Genomic DNA, 21581 nt, shown 5'->3' with positions numbered 1-21581 from the left:
GGGTGTATGTGTATCAGCAAGCATGAATGAATGTGCCAGTGGGTGTGTCAGTCACTGAGTGTGAGTGTGTCAATGGGTGTGGGTTTCAATCCCAGACTGTGAGTCAGTAGGTGTGTCACTGTCACTGCCTGTCTGTTAGCAGATGTAAGAGGAAGTGGGCGTGGCGTTCCGCCTCTGATGCCCCACCATGATTGGCCAGCGTGCCGGAAGAATTGAGGAAGCGTTGGGGCTGATTGGCTGGTGCGGCCGCCGGTCAATGGGCAGGGGCCGGAGCGGCAGTGTCCTGTGAGCGAGGCTATGGCCGCCACTCTGCCTCGCGGCTGGGAGATGAAGCGGGATCCCGACAGCGGCTGGCCTTACTATATCGACCACAACACCGGCACTACCACATGGAACGACCCGCGGGTCCGGAAGGTGAGGGAAGGGGGTGGAGGGGAGAAAGGGGTAAAAGGAGGGAAGGGGCGGCAGGAGAGGGGGGTCAAGGGGGACACTGGGGAGGGGTGGTCAAGGGAGAGGCTGAGGAGAAGGGGGTCAAGGGGGAGTGGGGAAAGGAGGGTCAAGGGGGACACTGGGGAAAGGGAGGTCAAGGGGGAGGCTGGGAATGGGGTCATGGAGGTAACTGAGGAGGGGGTCAATGAGGAAACTGAGGAGGGAGGTCAAAGGGCGACTGGGAAGTGAGGGGATTAAAGGGGAGATGAGGTAAAGGGGGGTGGGAGGGTGTAAGCAGGAGATGGGGGTAATAGGAGGGTAGGGGGAGTAGAGAGGGGAGGGACAGGCTGTAAGGAAGACTCTGGGGAGAGGAGCCAAGGTAGGAGGGGGAAAGGTGGGGAGGAGAGCTTGAGGATGGAGGGAGTGTACAGACAAAATATAGAGAAATATGTGATGGGAGAGGTGGGGGCAGTGGGGTGGATGGAGGGAAGGAGTGTAGGAAGAGTGAGTGTAGACAGGAGTTGATTAGAAGAGTTGGGGGGAATTAGGCGAAGTTGAGGTTGTAGTGGGAGTCAAGAAGTAAAGAAAGGAATGAGCAGGTTGGAGGTGTGGTATGAGGAAGTGTGGGAGTGAGGCTGTGGAGGAAAGGAGGAATGGGTGGATGGAGGCAGTGGAAGTTGAGAGAATTGAGAGTGAAATGGAAGAGGTTTTGGAGGGGGCTGTGCAGTGGAGGTGCAACTTTGGGCAGCCCACATACCTTTAACTGAAGAAAATAACTTAATATGCGCTTTCATGTTAATAATAATATTTCCCTGTATGAATGTCAGTTTGTTTCCACAGGAAAAGTGGAAATGGTGTTCACAAACACATTGGTTTAATCAGTCTAAATGCCAGGTTCAGATCATGGAACAGAACAACTCAGGTCATAGGGCCAGGGAGCTCATTATGTTTATCGTGAAGGTCAGGACGAGGTCAATATACTCTATCCTTCTGAAGCAATTTCAAAAGCAACATGAAGAGGCAATACGTTCTTTACAACTACGATAAACTCTTATTTGGAGATGTGTATTTTGATACTTGATGCTGAAGTGATAGGAGTAAATATAGTTAGAGGTGAGGGCAGAGAAACCTGTCGCATTTCACACTTTGAAATGCGGGTCAGTATTCTGTGCAGTTTAAATTTTGCTCGGACAGTTTGCTTTAGTATGATCCATGTGCTCCCCATTCTCCTCTTTAAGTCACTGGACCAGGCCCAATCAGCCATTATGGACAAACTGATTCGTACCAGAATGGCTGCCTGTGAAGTAATTGGCTACTTATTGCCCGTGGGTTAATTCTAACAATAAAAAATGGAGAAACTGACGTGTATCGAACCTACTATTTCCCTGCCCATATCTGCAACTGATCTTTATCACACTGTATTCTTTGCCAGTCTTCTACACTATCCACGACTCCACCAATCTTACTATCATCTGCAAATTTAATGCACCCACCTACATTTCCGTCCAGGTGATTTGTATATATCACAAACAGCAGAGGTCCCAGCACAGATCCCTATGGAACACTGATTACAGACCTCCAGCAAGTTTCAGATGTTGCCTTTTTTTTATTGAGATACAGTGCGAAATAGGCCCTCCCAGCCCTTCAAGCTGTGCCGCCCAGCAATCTCCCGATTTAATCCGAGCCTCATCACAGGACAATTTACAGTGACCAATTAACCTACCACCCGGTAGGTCTTTGGACTGTGGGAGGAAACCGAAGCATCCTGGAGGAAGTCCGGGGGGAACAGCCGTGGCGTGAATTGAACCCCGGTTGCCTGTACTGTAAAGCATTGTGCTAACCACTTTGCTTCTGTACTGGCATCTTGTAAAGTGGTGAGGTACATTCACTGCATTGAGGTACAAGCAGTATTTTTTTGGCTCAGGTACTTGTGGGGGGTGGGGGTTGCACATTTCAGTTAATGCAGGTTATTTGTAACATCAGGACATAGAAAGAATAGGCCATTTGACTGGCCCTTGAAACTGTCTTGCCATTTAGTAAGTTCGTGACAGGTCAACCCAAGAGTGGTCCGGCATTATTACCATATGCCTTGATTGATGTAGAGATCTTTCTTAAATTTACACTCAATCACCACTTTATTAGGTACGGCTGTATCATTAATACAAATATTTAATCAGTCAATCACATGGCAGCAACTCAATGCATAAAAGCATGCAGGCATGACCAAGCGATTCATTTGTTGTTTGACCAAATATTAGAATGGGGAAGAAATGTGATCCAAGTGATTTTTGGCCCTGAAATGATTGTTGGTGCCAGATGGGGTGGTTTGAGTATCTCAGAACTGCTGCTCTCTTGGAATTTTCACAACGGTCTCTAGAGTTTATGAAGAATGGTGCAAAAAAATAAAATAAAATCCAGAGAGTAGCAGTTTTGTGGGTGAAAATGCCTTGTTAATGAAAACGATCAGAGGAGAATGTCCAGACTCAATCAAGCTGTCAGGAGGTGACAGTACCTAATGATGTGGTTACTGAGTGTATATTACAACCATTATAACAGATCAGAATAGCATCATGTGCTGAAGGGCCTGTATTGTTGCAAATGTTAACCATCTTGGTCTCATTCACTACCCCTGCTCTGGAGGACAAAATGCATTCTCATGGGTCCATAGTGGCTAGCACTTCTATTGAAAGGGTGAACCTGGGTTTTTGATGCTGCATCAACCTGTTGGGGCATGTAAGAATTGTGTTTGCTTTATTGAGATCTTTCTAAATTCAAGTTCAGCCCTAATTTGATCAATCATACCTCAGCTGATAAATATGTTATCCCTAGATTCGGTTGTACTTCACAGCACTCCCTCTTCTGTAACTATTTTCAGCTCCCTTTGTTGGGTTACCAGATCTGTAGACAGTGTGAATTCACTATGTTTGACTTTGCTCTTGCCTTCTAGGAGATGCCATACCCAGGGTTTGCCTCCAATTACTGGTATCCCACCGGGCATCAACCTAGTCCATATCCGAGTAACTATTCTCAAATGATGGACCATCAAATGCCTCCTCAAGTAAGTGTCATTTTTCACTCTTCAAAACTGTTGTAATTTAATTCATAGCTTCAGGCAGAAGAATGCGTATCAGCATGTGGAAGAGAGCAATTCTGACAGAAATTTGTTTAATTGTCATTCAACCATAATCATGTATACAGCTAAATGAAACATCCTCTGGGGCCAAGGTGAAAACAGTACATGTAATCACACACACAGCACCTACAGTTATAATAGTATAAAATACAGTCGTCCCTCCTTATCCGCGAGTTCCATATGTGCGAATTCAACCAACCGCGAATCAAGAAAACCTGGAAGTGCTCTTCCAGCACTCGTTCTTCGAGCATGTACAGACTTTTTTTTTCTTGTCATTATTCCCTAAACAATGCAGTATAACAACTATTTACATACCATTTACATTGTATTAGGTATCATAAGTAATGTAGAGATGATTTAAAGTATGCGGGAAGATGTGCGTAGGTTATCGTGGATTGGGATTGGAAAAAATCATAAGTTCTCTTACTAAGTAAGTCAGAACAGCTACATCCAGTATTACTTAGCGTCAGTTAGTCAAACGTTTGTCTTAGAAAATAGTATATATATTTTACCTTTCTATGCATATAAAACACTTAAGAAATGAATGTATTTCAATAATTAAACCACTGCGTTGCTTAGTAATAATTGTAGCTTTCATCGGGGCACGGCCTTTCTCACTTTATCCTTTAAAATTGTTCCGATCGTTGACTGACTGTAGCCTAATGCTTTTCCAATGACCGATTGCATTTCACCTCTTTCTGATCACTTTATTATTTCCACTTTATTTTCAATCGTGATTGTGATTATTTTCGTCAACAGAAACACTGCGGATTCAGAGCTCCGCCGGGTCCTAAAGACCACCGCTCTGAAAACAGTTAAAGGTCCGGGGTTCTGCTGGGTCCTAAAGTCCACCGCACTGATAGGTTAAATAAGGGACTTGAGCATCCGCGTTTTTTGGATTCCGCGAGGGGTCCCGGAACCAATCCCTCGCGGATAAGGAGGGCCGACTGTAATATTAGCACAAGTCCCTGGATGGCATGTTCTGAAGACTGTTGGTGTGTGTGATCTTGTCCAGGAGCCATGTTTAAGCATAAGCACGCAACAGTTTCTCATCACGCTGGGTCAGGCACAGACGGAAGCAATCCAGCTTGCCTTCCAGGGAGCGAACACTGGAGAGCAGCATCAGTGGGAGATTTCAAATCATCAACCTGAAATGTAATCTTTCAGGTTGATATTTTGTGATTTGTAAGTTGAAAAGTTTTGAAGGCTTATACCTAAGCTGCAAATCCCTACGGTTCTTTGGTAATTTATAAAGCATTGACAGAGATTATTTTCCCAGACCAGAGGTTTCTGTCTTGTGTTTTATTAGACTTTTACTCACCCTTCATCTGAAATGTTTTGCCTTGCGCAGCAGAACATCAGTAGTCTGGTGCATTTGGGACCTTGAACCCTGGCAGCTTTTCTGAATTATTAGGTGTTGGGTGAGTGAGGCATTCATTGGTCAGGGTCAACCATGAACGTTAAGTCCTAGCTATCTAGAAACACAAGCCTGGGCAGTTCGATATGGAGAGCAAGCTGTTGCCCATGTAGCAAGCTCCCCATCTCCACGCATCTGATGAACCCAGAGGAACAGCAGAGACCAGTTCAATTTGGTACCAGCAGGTTCGCAAAAGTTGCCAGTCGGCGTTGAACTCAACTTAGGACTGACGTAGGGACTCCAGCTCCACATTTTTCCCTCGGAGTTTACTCCCAACCCTGTGAGTGGGTATAGCTGCAAAGCAACGGAGGTTTGAGATCAGAGTTTTCCTTCTAGGTGAACACCCAACCATGGCTGTCGAACCCCATCAACCCGAAGCGACTGGTTTTAAGGCGCCAGTAATCCGCTTTTGCCCCTTTTCCTGTCAGTAGAAACTGTTCCACCAGGTTTAGTAGCTAAGCTACATGTGAAAGCCGGGAGCTGGACTTGGTTGTCAGAGGTTATTTGAGGTGTACACCTTTGGGAGCATTTAATAGGTAGTAGGAGCTTGTTTCCCTTACCACTCCCGACTATAATAACCTTAAGGATTGTTATGATTAGGTATTGTTCCTGTGAATACACCAATGGGCTTTTAATTCACTTTTTGTTGTATGTAATAGAGTATTGAATTTTTCAGTGAGCCAAGGGGTTCCAGGGATGGAGCCCTGTCGAGTGTAATGGTGATGCCTGGAGTGGATGAGCCAGGTACCAAATAGTCAGGAGTTCTAAAATATCAGAGAGTGAATTGTCTGATATTTAGAATCAGGTTTAATATCACTGGCATATGTTGTGAAATTTGTTGCATATGTGTACGTACACACACACACACACACACACACACACACACACACACACACACACACACACACACACACACACACACACACACACACACACACACACACACACACACACACACACACACACACACACACACACACACACACACAGACTTAAAATAAGTAGTGCAAAAATTGAAAAAAATATTGAGTTAGTGTTCATGGGTTCAGTGTCCATTCAGAAATCGGATGGCAGAGGGGAAGAAGCTTTTCCTGAATCATTGAGTGTGTGCCTTCAGGCTTCTGTACCCCCTCCCTGATAGGAGCAATGAGAACAAGGTCTGACCTGAGTGATGGGGGTCCTTGATCATGGACGCCAACTTTTTTGAGGCATCGCTCCTTGAAGACATTCCTGGATACTCAGAGGCTAGTGCCCTTGATGGAAATGACAGACTTTACAATTCTCTGCAGCTTACTTTGATTCTGTGTAGCAGCCCTCCTACCCTGTACCAGACAGTGATGCAGCCAGTTAGAATTCTCTCCAAGGTACATATGTAGAAGTTTGCAAATAGCTTTGGTGATATATCAAATCACCTCAGATTTATTATCACTGACATATGTTCTGAAACTTGTTGTTTTCTGGCAGTACTACAGTGCAGTACGTAAAGTATACTATAAATTTCAATAAGATATACAGTCTACATGTATCTGTATATTTGTATATATCTGTATATGTGTGTGTATATATAGTGCGAAACACGAGTGAGCTGGGCAACTGTATAACTAGAACCTTGATGAATGATGGCATCCTTAACCAGCTCTCTTCTCAATATATAGCTTGTAAAGCAACTGAATCCCTTGTTACATATGTATCACTGAAAACCACTAAACAAGGTAACTGAAAACACACTTTGAGTATAAAAGAAATCATCCCCCTAATGTAGGAGAGTTAAAAATTCTGATCATGAGTTTGTTATTGCAGGGTTTATGTTTTTCCTCCCATATTCCAACTTCATACGTTTAGAGTTAGCGAGTTGTAGACATGCTTTGTCACCAGTGGAAAAGTGGCAACACTTGTGAGCTGTCCTGAGCACAACCCTTGCTGATTTGATTTGAAGCAAATAAAACTAATCTTTGAAACCTGTTAACTTGATGCAGAACAGTGAACTGCTCAAAAAGGCAGCATCCATCATTGAGGACCCCCATCACCCAGTCAGACCTTAATCTCATTGCTACCGTCAGGGAGGAGGTACAGGAGCCCGAAGGCACACACTCAATGATTCAGGAACAGCTTCTTCCCCTCTGCCATTCGATTTCTGAATGGACACTGAACCCGTGAACACTACCTCACTACTTTTTTTTTCTTTTTTCGCAGAACTTACTTAATGTTTTTAGTATATTTCCTGTAATTTACAGTTTTTATTTTTTATGTATTGCAATGTACGGCTGCTGCATAACAATAAATTTCATGACATGCCAATGATATTAAACCTGATTATGATTCTGATAAACTTTCTGTTGGTCAGTACTCCAGGTCGGCAGTCACCAATGTTGGTTGGTGAGTTGTCACTATGGTTGGGTAGACACTGGAGACAGAGGGGAGAATTAGAATAACCTGGATGCTAATTTATTACTCTTCTCCCTCATTTACTGGTTGAGTTGACTTCCCTGTACACAGTATTTGAAGGAGAAGGGGGCCCCTTTATTCCTGTACCACAAGTGTGTTTTTGAACATGACCTGATTTTTGGGCACGTTATAAAATCTGGAATTAGAACAGTACGGCGCAGGAGCAAGCTGTTCCTCACTTTCATCTCTTTAAAGTCTCTAATGTATTTGCCTCTACTACTGTACCAGGCAGTGCATTCCAGGCATCCTCCATTCCTGAGTGAGTAAAAGAAAAACCTACCCCTGACATCCCCTTTGAACCTAACCCTTCTCACCTTCAATGCATACCCTCTGGTATTAGACATTTCAAACCTGGGAAACCAATATTCCCTATCTATTCTATCTATGCCGTTCATAATCTTATGAACCTCTATCAGATCTCCCCTCAGCCTCCACTGCTTCATAGAAGACAATCTTAAGTTTTTCCAGCCTCTCATGATAGTTCATGCCCTCTAAACCAGGCAGCATCCCGGTAAACCTCTTATGCACCCTCTCCAGAGCCTCAATATCCTCCCTGTTGTGGGGTGACCAGAACTATATGCAACACTCCAGATATGGCCTAACTAAGAATTTATGAAGTCTATAACTTTGAATAGTGTGTCAAGATTTTCCTGTCCCAACAGCTTTACTGTTTGTACGCGAGTATCTTGTGGCTTGGTGGTGCTGATTATTTTTGTCTGTTTGCTTGGAAAATGATCGCAGGACAGCCCAGAGCCACAGTCTCCAGGCAGCGCTGATGTGCTGTTTGGAGAGTCAGGACTGTGAACCAGTTTATTGGGTGGAAACTTTGCATCAAAAGGATTGAGCCCAGTAAAGAAAGTGACTAGTGTGACCTTTGTTCTGATGCATTTTGATGATTCATTCTCAAGATGCGATGATCAGTCCACATGATGGTTGCACCCTCAGGAACAATTCAATCAAATTGCACTTTTGTAAAGCTGGGACTGTTCTCTAGTCTTTTGTTTGGAAGCTGAATGTGCTGGTGATGAGAGCAGCTGGTAGTAGTCGCCTGGTAAATACTACTCAATCTGTAATTGGCTGAGTTGACTGGCCTGAACACCCTGGAGACACGAGGGACTGGGATCTGGAGAAACAGACTCCAGTGGGCCAAGCTGCATCTGTGTGGAAGGAAAGGAACTTCAGGTGGAAACATTGCCTCAGGACTGAAAGTGGAGAGGTGCGATGGCCAGTATAAAGACAAGGGGAGTGGTGAGAAAGGAGTACAAGGTGAATGGTAGGTTTGAGTATAAGATTGTTCCAGGTAGGGGAGGAGTGCAGGGAGACAGTGGCAGATGGATGGAGGCAGAGAAAAAGAAGGGGGGGGGGAGACACCCAAACATATTGTTGTTTGGGATCTGCAATGCACATCTGGGACAAAGGAATGTGTGAAAGGGTTGCTTCCCAATGATTAGAATCAGAGCTGCTGCTACTTTTCACATCAGCCTTGTCAGTGATCCCATTTCTCTCGCCTATTGTTTTGAGCAGAAATAGATGGTTTCTGATCTCAATGCTGATCCAGACTCTTGACCCTGTCATCCTCTCCCTCACACAAGCCTGGTGGTCTTCAGCTCACCTAAAGTACCATTCAAATCCTTTTCCGTCTCCTGCATTAAGCTATTTCTTAGAATGATGATGGTGCTGTGTCCACACAGAAAGGACATTTACCCCTCCCCCACCCCCAGAAAGATGACTAATTCTACATATCCAGCTATTCCTAATATCTCTTAATGCCTTGGTTTTCAAAGCATCTTTCACATTTCTTTCTCCCCCCCCCCCCACCCCCAGTTCTGGCGTTGTTCACTCTACTTTTCTATCTTCGTCTCTGTTCTCAGAATCCAGGCCAAGTCCACACACCATCTGTTTCCCATCTTTTAGATTCAGAATCATTTATTTATCAAATGTACACATAGAGTGAAAAACATTGATTGGGTTAACAACTGGCATGAACTAAACAACATTTTTTTGGCTCTGAGCCTATACTCATTGCATTTTAAAAGAATGAGAGGAGATCTCATTGAGACCATTAAAAGGTCTAGGCAAAGTTGATGTGAAACTATACTTGGGGGAAGACTAGGACCAGAGGGCACCGCCTCAGAATAGTAAGATGCCCCTTTAGAATAGAGAGGAGGAATTCACATGAGAGTGGTGAATCTGTGGAATTGGATATATTCAAAGCAAAGGTTGATAGGGTTTTGATTAGTAAGGGTGTCAAAGGTTACAATGGAGAAGGCAGGAGAATGGATTTGGGAGGGATAATAATTCAGCCATGATGGAATGGCAAAGCAGACTCGAAGGACTCATATGGCATAATTCTGCTTGTATCCAATCTCCCTTCCTCCCACCCACATAGGCAGTTCTCCAATCCTGGGACAAACCTCCAGTGGACTTGCAGTGGGCCTCCAGCTTTCCCAGTGGTCTTCAGACCTAGCTCTGCCAATGAGGTGTGATGCCTGTTGACTGATAACAGGCTGTGGCTCAGTGAGCTCACAAAGGGCAATGCTTTACAGTTGCAGGGTACCATGCGGAGATCTTGATAGGCTGGAACTCAGCGAGGTCATGGCATAGGTTCTAATGTGTAAAGTGTAGTAACTGCAGATTGTTACTTTCCTTTTCTTTCTTAAAGGTATTCCTCTGAATTAATGCCATTCTCTGTGATAGGAGTGAATGTGCTCCTGAATATATAATTCTGAATATGTGATTCTGAATATATAAATATAATCTGTAAATACTACCTTATTTCAGGGCTTAGTCAATGGTGTGTTTTCCTCTGGACGAGCATCATCTCCGCGACCCGTCCAGGGGAACTCTTGGTATCCTCCAGGCCCAAGTGAGAACATGCGGGGTGATCCGATACCAAGCGAGAGTCACCAACAGCAGACCTACCGCCAGCACCCTCCGCACCAGCAGCACCCTACCCAGCAAGCAGGGCTGCCGAGGCCTCCATCCAATGGGAATGCTTCCTCTGCACAGTGGGCTCACTCACAAACCGGCCCACCCAGCCAGGGGCTGCTGTCGAGGTCACAGGCACCTGCTCATCAGTCTTATCCACCAGCCCAAGGACAGCGGGTGGGTGTTAAGAGTGGATGATGTTCAAAATATGGCATGTGGCCACAGGGTAATGGAGACGGGTGACAGCGTAGTGCAGTGAACAAGACTTGAGTCTTTTTGTGCAACTCAGAAGACTGCAGATGCTGGAAATCTGAAACAAAAGACAGAAAATACTGGAAACACTTGAGGCCAGGCAGCCATTCAAGCTAGTTTCCCCCCCCCCCCCCATCTATTACCTCAGTCACTGCAGAATAAACACTTGAAACCATTCCTTATAATGCTGTTTACATTGTAAATACGTGCTGATATTCATGCATATTTTATTCCATATCTGTACTTTGACCTTTAAATTTACTTTTCATATAGATCTTTTTTTCTTTGTTGAATGTTGTGCCCACTCACCACTGCATATTCCTAATACGTGTATGTAGTGTGTAAAGTTAATCCTCGATCCTTAGCAGTGTTGGGGAAGTGCTGATGTTAAGTGCTGAGACCCTTCATTCTCACTGGGAAAGACGGATCTTTACTTGAAACAGATTCTACCTGGCCCACTGGAAGTCATAGTCAGGGAGGAGGACATCACAGAAACAGGCCCTTTGGCCCATCGAGTCCATGCCGAAAACCATTTAAACTGAGCCAGGACCATAGCCCTCCATATCCCTACTATCCATGTACCTATCAAAACTTTTCTTAAACTTTGAAATTGAGCTCGCATGGACAACTTGTGCTGGCAGCTCATTCCACACTCTCATGACCCTCTAAGTGAAGAAGTTTCCCTCGTGTTCTGCTAAACTTTTCACCTTTCACCCTTAAGACATGACATCTGGTTGTAGTCCCACCCAACCTCAGTGGAAAAATCCTGCTTGCATTTACTCCATCTATACCCCTCATAATTTTGTATACCTTTATCAAATCTCCTCTCAATTGCCTATGTTCTAAAAGAATACAGTCCTAATGTATTCAGTCTTTTATAACTTGAATCCGTCAGACACGGCAACATCCTTGTAAATTTTCTCTGTACTCTTTCAACCTAATTTACATCTTTCCTGTAGGTAGGTGACCAAAACTGCACACAATACTCCAAATTAGTGTTCTGAGCATTTTCTGTTTTTTTTTTACCTCAGATTTGTTTAATTCATTCTTGTGCAGATAACATAACACAAAATACTTCAAAGAAACAACTTTCTACTGCCTGTGTGCTTGTTTGCACAAAGGTTTAGAAATCTGTAACTGGGAAGCCTCGTGAGGGCAGGTCATTGTGATGGCTGCTCGGTAAGAGGAAAAGTGGTGCACTTTTACTCTCTGGAAAGGCATGCCCAGTTTCTACATGTTACCATGGAATAGCTGCAACATGGTTCATGCTGATTTCCTTTCCCTGTTTCAGATAACGTAAGAATCAAATCCAACCCTTTCTGAATGGTCCTTCAACCTGAAATGTTAACGTTTTCTCTCCACAGATGATTGGCCTTTGTTTTATTTCAGATTTTCAGCAACTGCAGCTTTTTGCTTTCCACTTCTTTTGATGGAAGGCCACTACAACTCACAAATATCAATCTGTGTTCATCCTATTTTTGTTTTCTATCACTTTAACTCTCTCTGTCTCTGAAGTGTTCTGTGTTGTGCTGCCTCTTTAATCCATGGTAGCCTGGAGGGCGGCATAATAGTGTAGTGGCTAACATAGCAATATTACACGCAGGTGACCCGGGTTCAACTCCTCTGTTGCCTGTAAGGAGTTTGCATGTTTGCATGACCATGCGGGTTTCCTCCACATGTTAGTTTTCTCCCACATTCCAAAGACATACGCTTAGGGTTAGTGAGGTATGGCCATGCTATGTTGGCTGCAAAAGCATGGTGACACTTGACACATGGGCTGCCCAGCACAACCCATGTTGATCTGACGTAAATGACATTTCACTGTTTTGATATGCATGTGACAAATAAAATTAATCCTTGATCTATAAGGTAGGTAAAGTACCTAACTACAATTCTGGCAACTGGTTTGAATGACTTACTTGCATGGATTGCATGGGTTGTTCTGTGTATTGCTAACGAATAATTTGAGTGTTATTTATGCTGTTAAGATTTTGCTGTAAGCTTAACTTTTGATAATAAACTACCTGCATTTTGTTTCTCACTAAATAGGAACTGTATGATCAACAGTCTCCATACCCAGTAACGTCATCTCAGTATCACTTTGGAAACCCAGGTTCTGCCCCTCAACAGCCCCTATATCCTTCTACACATCAGCCTGCACCCAGCCCACAGTCCCAGCCCTGGCAACCTTCGATGCAGGCATCCGCTCTTCCCACAGCAGGAGTACCGTCCCATGACCCCTGGGCCCAAGTCCGAGTTCCAGGCCTGCAGTCATCTGCAGAACAATACAGTCATCCGATGTCAGCTTTCGGGGGTAATGTTGTTTCTGGACCGACACCCAGCTGGCCAAGACTCAGTCCATCACCATCTGTTTATGAACAAAAGGTAAGTAAATACAGGGCCCTTGCACAAAAACAGCTTGGTGAAGATGTGGCTTTAAATGAGTTGTGTACAGGGAGAGCTTGTGGGTTTTGCTTTTTTTCCCAATAGAATTGGTAAAGGCTCATTATAGGAAGAATGCGGAGGTTTTAGAGAGTACACAGGAGATTTACCAGAATGTTGCCTGGATTGGAGAACATGCTTTATGAGGATATATTGAGTGAGCCAGGGCTCTTTGGGGTGAAGAAGAATGAGAGGTGTACAAGATGATCAAGTAGATAGCTAGAGACTTTCCCAGGGAACAGATGGCTTCTGCAAGCTTGGGTCCAAGTCCTTTGGGGACCACAAGCTGAAGAAGTCAGAAGTTAACACAGTGCATGTGGGTGGGAGGGAGGTATGGGGCTTGTTCTGCAAATATTGTTTTGTTGCTTGTTTTGTTCTGTGTTGTTTTGCTGAACATTGTGGGCATGCTTTCTTGGCGCTGGAATGTGTGGCAACACTTGCAACCTGCCCCCAGGTGCCTCACATGTTCAGCTATGTTGATTGTCAACACAAAAAAAAAATGGATTTCACTGCAGGCTTTGATGAACATATGATAAATAAACTTTAATACTTGGCTAATACAAGGGGCTATAATTTTAAGGTGATTAGAGGAAAATATAGGGGAATGTCAGACATAGGTTTTTGTTATGTAGTGTGTTAAATGTGTGGAATGCTCTGTGGATGATGGTAGAGGCAGATACATTAAGGATGTTTAAGAGGCTCTTAGATATGCAATATATGATAGAAAAATTGCAGGCTACGCAAGGGAAAGAGAAGGGTTAGATCAGGTGTTCCCAACCTGGGGTCCATGGACCCCTTGGTTAATGGTAGGGGTCCATGACATAAAAAAATGGTTGGGAACCCTTGGATTAGATTGATATCGGAGTAGGTCAAAAGGTTGGCCAACTCATGAGCCAGATTGCCTGAACTGTACTGTCATGTTCTATATTCTCAAGGAAAATGATTCACCATAGAATTGACACACAAATTTTGGTGAAGTGATAACAAACTCTGCATTTTCCCATCAGATGTGGGAGAAATTTGCTTCAAGATTTGAGGAATCTGAGAACAAAAAGCAAGTGTCCATCACAGTACCTGTTCCTTAATCATTGAAAGCTGTAGTCCTCTAAGTTCCTTCTTTCATTTTCTTCCAGTACTGTTTTTAAGAACCTAAGAAATAGAAGCAGGAATAAGCTATTCACTTATGTGCATCTGTCTTCCTGTCAATAAGACCAAGGCTGATATTTTATATTAACCCTCCTTTCCCGCAGTAATATTATACCTTTGGATCCAAATCTTTTAAACCCAATTACATATTGTGCTTTGTCTTGAATATACTCAATAACCCTGCCTCTATAGCTCTCTTTGGTAGAGAGTTTCACACGCTTATTCCTGTCTTAATGAATAACTACTGATGAAACACACACAAAATGCTGGAGGAACTCAGCAGGCCAGGCAACATCTATGGAAATGAATAAGCAAACAGTCTCAGCCTGAACCGTCAACTGTTTATTCATTTTCGTAGATGCTGCCTGACCTGCTGAGTTCATGTGTTGCTTTAGATTCCCAGCATATGCAGACTTTCTTGTGCTTATGAATAACTACTTATCTCTGGTTAGAATGGCTAATCATTTATTTTAAGTCTTTGACCCCCTTGTTTCTGGACATCCCAATCATAACAGTCATCAATTCTACATCTGCCCTGTCAAGCCCCCTTCAGAGGAACAAGATGCTGCAGGAACTCCATGGGATAAGCAGCTTCTGGGGAGGGAAGTGGGCGGTAAATGTTTTAGGTCAAACCTTTATCTTGTGTGTTTCCCTCCGAGTTCTGTTTCCATGAGATTATGAAATGGCAGAACAAATTCAAGGAGCAGAGTGACTACTGCTCTTAATCCGTGTGTTCTGAAAATGCAAAGACAAGTCTGCACAGGAGGTTTGTCATGAGGTGGTTTTTGGATGAGATTCCAGGGTAATACGTGCTTACATCTTTCTCAATGGGAGTTTTACCCCTGAAATACAGACACAATTGCTCTTAACCAGCCCATTTAAAATCAGCTTCCCATTTCTTTAGCCACTAGAAGCCTTATTGATAAATCTAATAGCAAAATAAAATTCACAAAGCACCAATAACAATCCTGAAATTCCAAAGACAAAGGATTTAGTAGGTTAATTGGTCAAGTGGGTATAATTGGGCGGCATGGGCTTGTTAGACTGGAAAGACCTGTAAACGAGCTGTATCTCAAACTAACGAACTGAGCTATATTTACTTACTATCATTTACAGTTTTATTATGTATTGCAATGTACTGCAGCAGCAGATCAACAAATTTCCTGACATGCCAGTGATATTAAACCTGATTCTGAATAAAGAGTCAATGTTTCGGGCCAAGACCCTTCTTCAGGACTGATAAACCATCGACATAAAATGCCATTTAAGGGCAGCACGGGAGTGTAGTGGTTAACATAACGCTATTACATCGCCAGTGACCCAGGTTCAATTCCCGCCACTGTTTGTACATTCTCCCTGCGACTGCATGGGTTTTTCCCATATGTTCTGGTTTCCTCCCACAGTCCAATAACGTACAGGTCAGTAGGATAATTGGCCATGTGGGATTAATTGGGCGGCACAAGTTCACTGGGCCGGAAGGATCTGTTGCTGTGTAACTAAATAAATAAACTAATTCCATAATTTACAGATTCACTTTCAAGGACACAACAACTCATGCTCTCTGTTATTTATCATCTGTTTTTATATTCGCGCAGGATTTCTTTTGCACTTTGGTTGTATCAGAATCAGGTTTAATATCACTGGCAATGTTGTGAAATTTGGTGTCTTTGCAGCAGCAAAACATTGCAAAACATAATTACTGAAATTCACATTTTTTTCTATTATATATAAAAAATAGTTAAATAGTGCAAAAATAGAAATAAAAAAGTAGTGAGGTAGTGTTCATGGGTTCAATGTCCATTCAGAAATCAGATGGCAGAGGGGAATAATTGTTATTGTCATCGTTATTGTCATTTAAAGTAAAACTGGATAAGTATATGGACAGGAAAGGAATGGAGGGTTATGGGCTGAGTGCAGGTTGGTGGGACTAGGTGAGAGTAAGCGTTCGGCACGGACTAGAAGGGCCGAGGTGGCCTGTTTCCATGCTGTAATTGTTATATGGTTATAAGAAGCTGTTCCTGAACCATTAAGTGTGTACCTTCAGGCTTTTGTGGCATTGAGAAGAGGGCATGTCCTTAATGATGGATGCTGCTTTTTTGTTTGCCAGTTTTTGTATAGTTTTTCATTGATTCAATTGTAATTCTTTGTTCTATGAATGCCTGCAAGAAAATGAATCTCAGGGTGGTATTTAGTGACATATACATTGATAGTAAATTTACTTTGAACTTTGAAATCCATTTAAGAGCTAAATTGTATTTCTTCAGATTTTAGGTGTGTGAAAGTGGTTCTGACTGTTACTTTATTTTTAGGATGTCCCATATCCACTAAACCACCAAGACCCCCTGCCTCGCCTGAACAACAACAACTTTCCAGGGAATGACCAGCAGCCCACGGGTTACCTCCCAACCCGAACCCCAGACCAGCTGCCAAGCACCTCCCAATGCCCACGGATGGAATACAGTGCTCCCCCTACTGTGTACAAGATCCGCACAGAAAACAAGGGTGCTGCAGAGAAGCCCGCCGGCGCCACAAACAATGGGACGGAGCAGGCTGAGGTTGCCATACACCCAGGCCAAGCTAAAGTAGAACAAGTCATGAGCAATGTACAGCAGCTGGAGGCAGAGGTGAATCAGTTTGATGGGAAGAGAGGAGACAAGACTTACCGCTTACTGGAGGAACTCCTGACTAAGCAGCTTCTGGAAGTGGATTCAGTGGAAACTAACGGCCAAGAGCACATACGGCAGATTCGTAAAGAGGCTGTCCACAAGATTCAGGGCGTGCTGGAGAAGCTGGAGAAGATTGCAAGGTAGAGGTTGAGGACACCAAAAGAAAAGTCCAGCAATCACTGTCAGGAGTATAATTTCAAATAATTTTACCACACTGATTCACCAGGAGAACTGGACAATGAAATCCCTTGTTGCTAGTAAACTATTAACCTGACCTCACTGTGTATGAATGGTTCTTGTACAGACTAGGTTGTTTAGTTTACAGGTACATTGGAAACAAACCTAGTGTGCTCAACAAGAGTGAACTGTCCAAATAAAGAATTTTAGCCTAGTGGTGAGCATTGTAAGAAAGTGTGACCAATTTCATGAATTCCCTTTTAAGACCAATCTGAACACCCTTGTATCACTAGTAGACTGATTAAAGGCTTCATTGCATTTGTCATTTTTCCACTGTGCTTTGCTGAAAACTGGGTAGGCAACATGCAAGGTGAGTGACTCCAGAAAAAAGAAGAATCAGCATATTGTTTTCTTGGTGATTGTTCCCTGCACTTGGAGGTCCAATGGGTTTTTAAACTGGCATGTCAGTAACTTGCCCCTATATGATGGCATTTGCGCTGATATTTCTGAACATGAGTCATGCTTTGCAGATTTTGTTAAAAAGTGCAGTGAGGTCTAAATGAATTTGTATGCTAAATGAGATTGAAGGGACTGAATTTGAAGAGTTCAGAGATTGAAGCTGAAGTCTGCTTGGTGAATCTGCTTTGAATGCAGGACAGCTGAAAGGATTGGCTACAAGAATGAGAATTCAGGAGCTGGATGAAGCATGCACACAATCAGATGGAACTATGATGTTGCTTTAGACACACCTGCTGTGCTGGAACCTGAATCACTAATCTGCTTGTTCTTAGCCACTTGTACACTAATCAACGCAGCAACAATACTCTGTTTTGGTGTAGATACCTTCTAGTAAGTGTTGCTGAGTTACACTCTAATTGCTGTGATTTAGGAGGGAGACCCATACCCAGGACATGAACACAAGATGAGTGAGACTGGCCGGAGTTCACTGTTAACTTTCCATCCTTCATTGATAATTGGATACAATGGATGTCATATTCTCATAAGTACATCAACATCTGACTTCAAACCACCCTGGTGTAGCCTTGTTCACTCTACCAACCAGTGGCTCTGCAGCTTGAATCACTTTTATTATTGGGGAATGTATCCGAGACGCTGGACAGCAAATTGTTTTCTCCATTGTAAAACGATCTGGAGCACTAGCCTTTAATACTATCCTCTTGCCCTCCTGGTTTCTGGACTCGTTCCAAGTTGATGCATGGATTTGTCGAGTAAGAATGCACAGATCGGACATTGTCCAGCATGCTGACTGTGTGGTTGCACCCCGATGTGAACAGAATGTTGCTGGGCAGAAATGGAAAATGGTGCACGTTGGTAGTGGGTGACTGGATTAATCAACTGCCTGTTCAGTATAATGTGATTTTTTTTTCCCCCCTCCCCTTTTTTTTGCAATTGCAAAGCCTTCGTACCACATAGAAAATGTGGAGAGTTAGGCTGGGAAAAATGAAGGCAACTATAGAACAGCAGTAATTTTATTTTATCTCATCAGGGTTCCATAAATCCCACAGTGTGGCAATCTGATAACAGGAAAAGATCTAGATACTGAAATCCTCTCTGGTTTTCTCCATCTTCTGGCACTCATTCCCCCTACCCCTGCACATTATTTTTCTTGCGAGCAAATTGTCGACCTACCCAAGAATCTTTCCGTTTTGCTTGCCCCTACATAGGACTGCAGAGACATTAAAAATGCTGATTTTCTGTATGGGGATAAATGCTGTGGGGTCGATCACACTGCGGAGATTGCCCATACCATCCCTGCCCCGTGGTGCAGCAGTTCTGTGTCCTGCTCATTCAGATTGGGAGCAGCTAATATGGATGTCCAAGCAGTCAGTTTGTGCTTTTTTTTGGGAGGAATGTGTTTAAGATCTCAGTGGTGGATGCTAAACTGCACAATGGCAGTTTGTTGTGCTGACTCTGGATTGGGAGACTGAGCTCACTGTTGAGTATGGGTCGGGCAGGAGGGAGAGAATCCAGAAGCAAAGACCAATTGCAAAGCCTCCTCGTTCGGTCAACCCTCATGGTGTGTGCAGAGACTTTGCCGTGCAATGTTCCAGACCAGGTTCCCCTCTCCAACATTTCCATTCCACCCCCTCCCCTCCATAAAATGTGCAGAATGGGAAATCAGAAGGCTGGTCAGTGTTTGCATGCGTTCTTTCTGTACACCAGATGACTGCTTTATCTGCCCTCTGCCGTAATATAGTGGCCTTCAGCACAGGTGTTTTGTCCAGAGTATATTTAACTTTAGTGGCTATCTCTTAGTATGTTCATCCATTATCCCTTGCTCCTTACTCCTTGTATAAACCTGTGTTGCAAACCTTCCTTTTGATTATAATCCATAATGTTTAAAGTTGCAGGACCCGTGAACATATGCTTGTGATAATAACTGTGTTGAGTTCTTTAGGAATGGGTGATTGTTATTACTAGTTGTGGGGTCGTGTGAAATATGTCGTCCTAGTGCACCAGGCTATATGCAGTTTTATATATAAATATCTATATTCTATATGCATGATAGAACACTTTATATTTTATTAACAGGTTTGATTGGAATACAGAAGCATGGAATTTAATGATATGTATGTATGCACACAGACACACCCACCTAAACTTGGACTCATTACTGGATTTTGAGTTCTGGAAATACAGTCGTAACTGCAAGGGTCCTTTAATCACCTTTAATTTCTTATGATTTTACTGTGTAGCAATCTCAGGTATTTTCCACTGTAGTCACGAATTGCAGAATTAAAAATAGGTAGTGGGGACTCACTTGTTTCAAAAGGTGAGAAAAAGTTTCTAAAAATTAATTTTTGATGAGAAAAAAATATATATCTTTTATCTAAAAATGTAGTGCTTCTGTGATGTTGGCCAGGCTATTTGTTAATGGCAATTTTTGTGTGTTGCCTTCCTTCATCTGATTGTTGCAGCGTATTCTGATGTATAAGTATTGAACTGTGGTTGTCTTCCACTCCTTAGCTTGCTCTGAGTTGTGCAATAAACATCTGCTTGTGTTTAATTCTGCTTTGTCAGCCCATTTCTTTTCACTGAGAACCATCTGCAGCGAGAGCAACGTTGATTAACGCTGGAGCCACAAAGATGATGATTTATGATGGGGGTAAGGGCATCAAAAGATTTGTCAGGGGTGTTTGAAGGGAGCTGGAGGAGGAGAGGAATTTCATTGTACAGGGCTAAATGATAGATGCTTGTTGGAGCCAAGAAGGGGAATATAAGGTTGGAGCTGTGTGAGGAATGGAAATATTGAAAAATGCCTTGCTGTTAATGAAATATCCTTGAACTGTAGGACCTGCTGTAAAGTAGGATGCAAGTTGCTGCAAGCTGTTAAGAGTCACAAAGAACTACAGCACAGACACAAGCCCTTCAGCCCATTTAGTCCTTACTGGACTGTTACTCTGCCTAGTCACATCAATGTGCATTTGGACTTCACCCTTCCATATCCCTCCCATCTGTGTTCCTATCTAAACATCTCTTAAATGCTGCAATCGAACTTGGATCCACCACTTCTGCTGGCAGCTCATTCTACTTTTTAACCACTGGAGTTGTGGTGGGCTAAGGTCTTTAAATATTTCACCTTTCACCCTTTATAATTTCTAGTTACAGTCTCACCCAACCTCACTGGAAAGAGCCTGCTTGCATTACCTCTCATAATTTGGTATACCTCTATCAAATCTCCCCTTATTCTCTCACTTCAGGGAATAAAATCATAACCTAGTCAACCTTTCCCTATAATTCAGGTCCTCGCGTTTTAGCAATATCCTTGTAAATTTTCTCTGTACTCTTTCAATCTTATTGATATACTAAGCATGGTAGCATAGTGGTGAGCACAACACTTTACAGTATCGGCCATCCGCTGCTGCCTGTAAGGAGTCTGTATGTTCTCCCCATGACTCTGTGGATTTCCTCCCTCATTCCAAAGACTTAACTGGTTGGTAGGTCATTGTAAATCGTCCTGTAATTAGGCTGGGATTAAATTGGGGGATTCCTGGACGGCGTGACTTGAATGGCCTACTTTGCACTGCATGCCAATTTTTTAAAAAAATGTAAATGTCTTCCCTGTCAGTAGATGACCAGAACCACACACAATATTCAAAATACGCCCTCACCAACTTCAACATTTCAAATATTGAGTTGTCTATATTTTGATTAATGAAGACCAATGTGCCAAAAGCTCTTTATGGTCCTATCTTCCTGTGACGGCACTTTGAAGGAATGAAGGATCTGTATTCCCAGATACTTTAAGCCTACGATACTGCCCTACTGCTCACTTTGTAAGTTATACCTGATTAGTCCTCCCAACCTCACACTTGTCTGCATTAACTTCCACCTGCAATTTTTCAGTGCTCTTTTTTTCTCCCCAGCAGGTCCAGATCCTACTGCAAGCTTTGATAGCCTTCCTCACTGTCCATGTTGAGAATAGGTTATGTTATCCACCCCTTCTGCTGTACAATGTCCCATCGGGTTTGGTTAGGGTTTTATTCCCTGGAGCGTAGAAGAATGAGGGGAGATTTGATAGAGG

The 21581-nt window shown here is 43.2% G+C and overlaps 1 protein-coding gene across 1 annotated transcript; it reads left to right on the top strand.

Annotated features, from left to right (window-relative positions):
• Positions 1 to 233: 233 nt before the first annotated feature.
• Positions 234 to 17351, top strand: bag4 (BCL2 associated athanogene 4). Its single transcript, XM_073059812.1, has 5 exons — positions 234 to 414; positions 3377 to 3487; positions 10206 to 10529; positions 12654 to 12989; positions 16502 to 17351. The coding sequence occupies exons 1-5, from the start codon at positions 298 to 300 to the stop codon at positions 17000 to 17002; spliced, it is 1389 nt and encodes a 462-aa protein (XP_072915913.1). The 5' UTR covers positions 234 to 297; the 3' UTR covers positions 17003 to 17351.
• The last annotated feature ends 4230 nt before the right edge of the window (positions 17352 to 21581 follow it).

Source organism: Hemitrygon akajei, chromosome 1, assembly GCF_048418815.1.
Source record: "Hemitrygon akajei chromosome 1, sHemAka1.3, whole genome shotgun sequence".
Taxonomy (NCBI): domain Eukaryota; kingdom Metazoa; phylum Chordata; class Chondrichthyes; order Myliobatiformes; family Dasyatidae; genus Hemitrygon; species Hemitrygon akajei.
The sequence above is the reverse complement of the archived record's forward strand: the minus strand, read 5'-3'. Positions and strand labels throughout refer to the sequence as shown.

Coding starts and splice junctions, on each gene's coding strand:
- bag4 (XM_073059812.1), top strand. CDS start 298: ATGGCCGCCACTCTGCCTCGCGGCTGGGAGATGAAGCGGGATCCCGAC. Junction 3,488..10,205: donor ACCATCAAATGCCTCCTCAA/GTAAGTGTCATT, acceptor ACCTTATTTCAG/GGCTTAGTCAATGGTGTGTT. Junction 12,990..16,501: donor CATCTGTTTATGAACAAAAG/GTAAGTAAATAC, acceptor CTTTATTTTTAG/GATGTCCCATATCCACTAAA.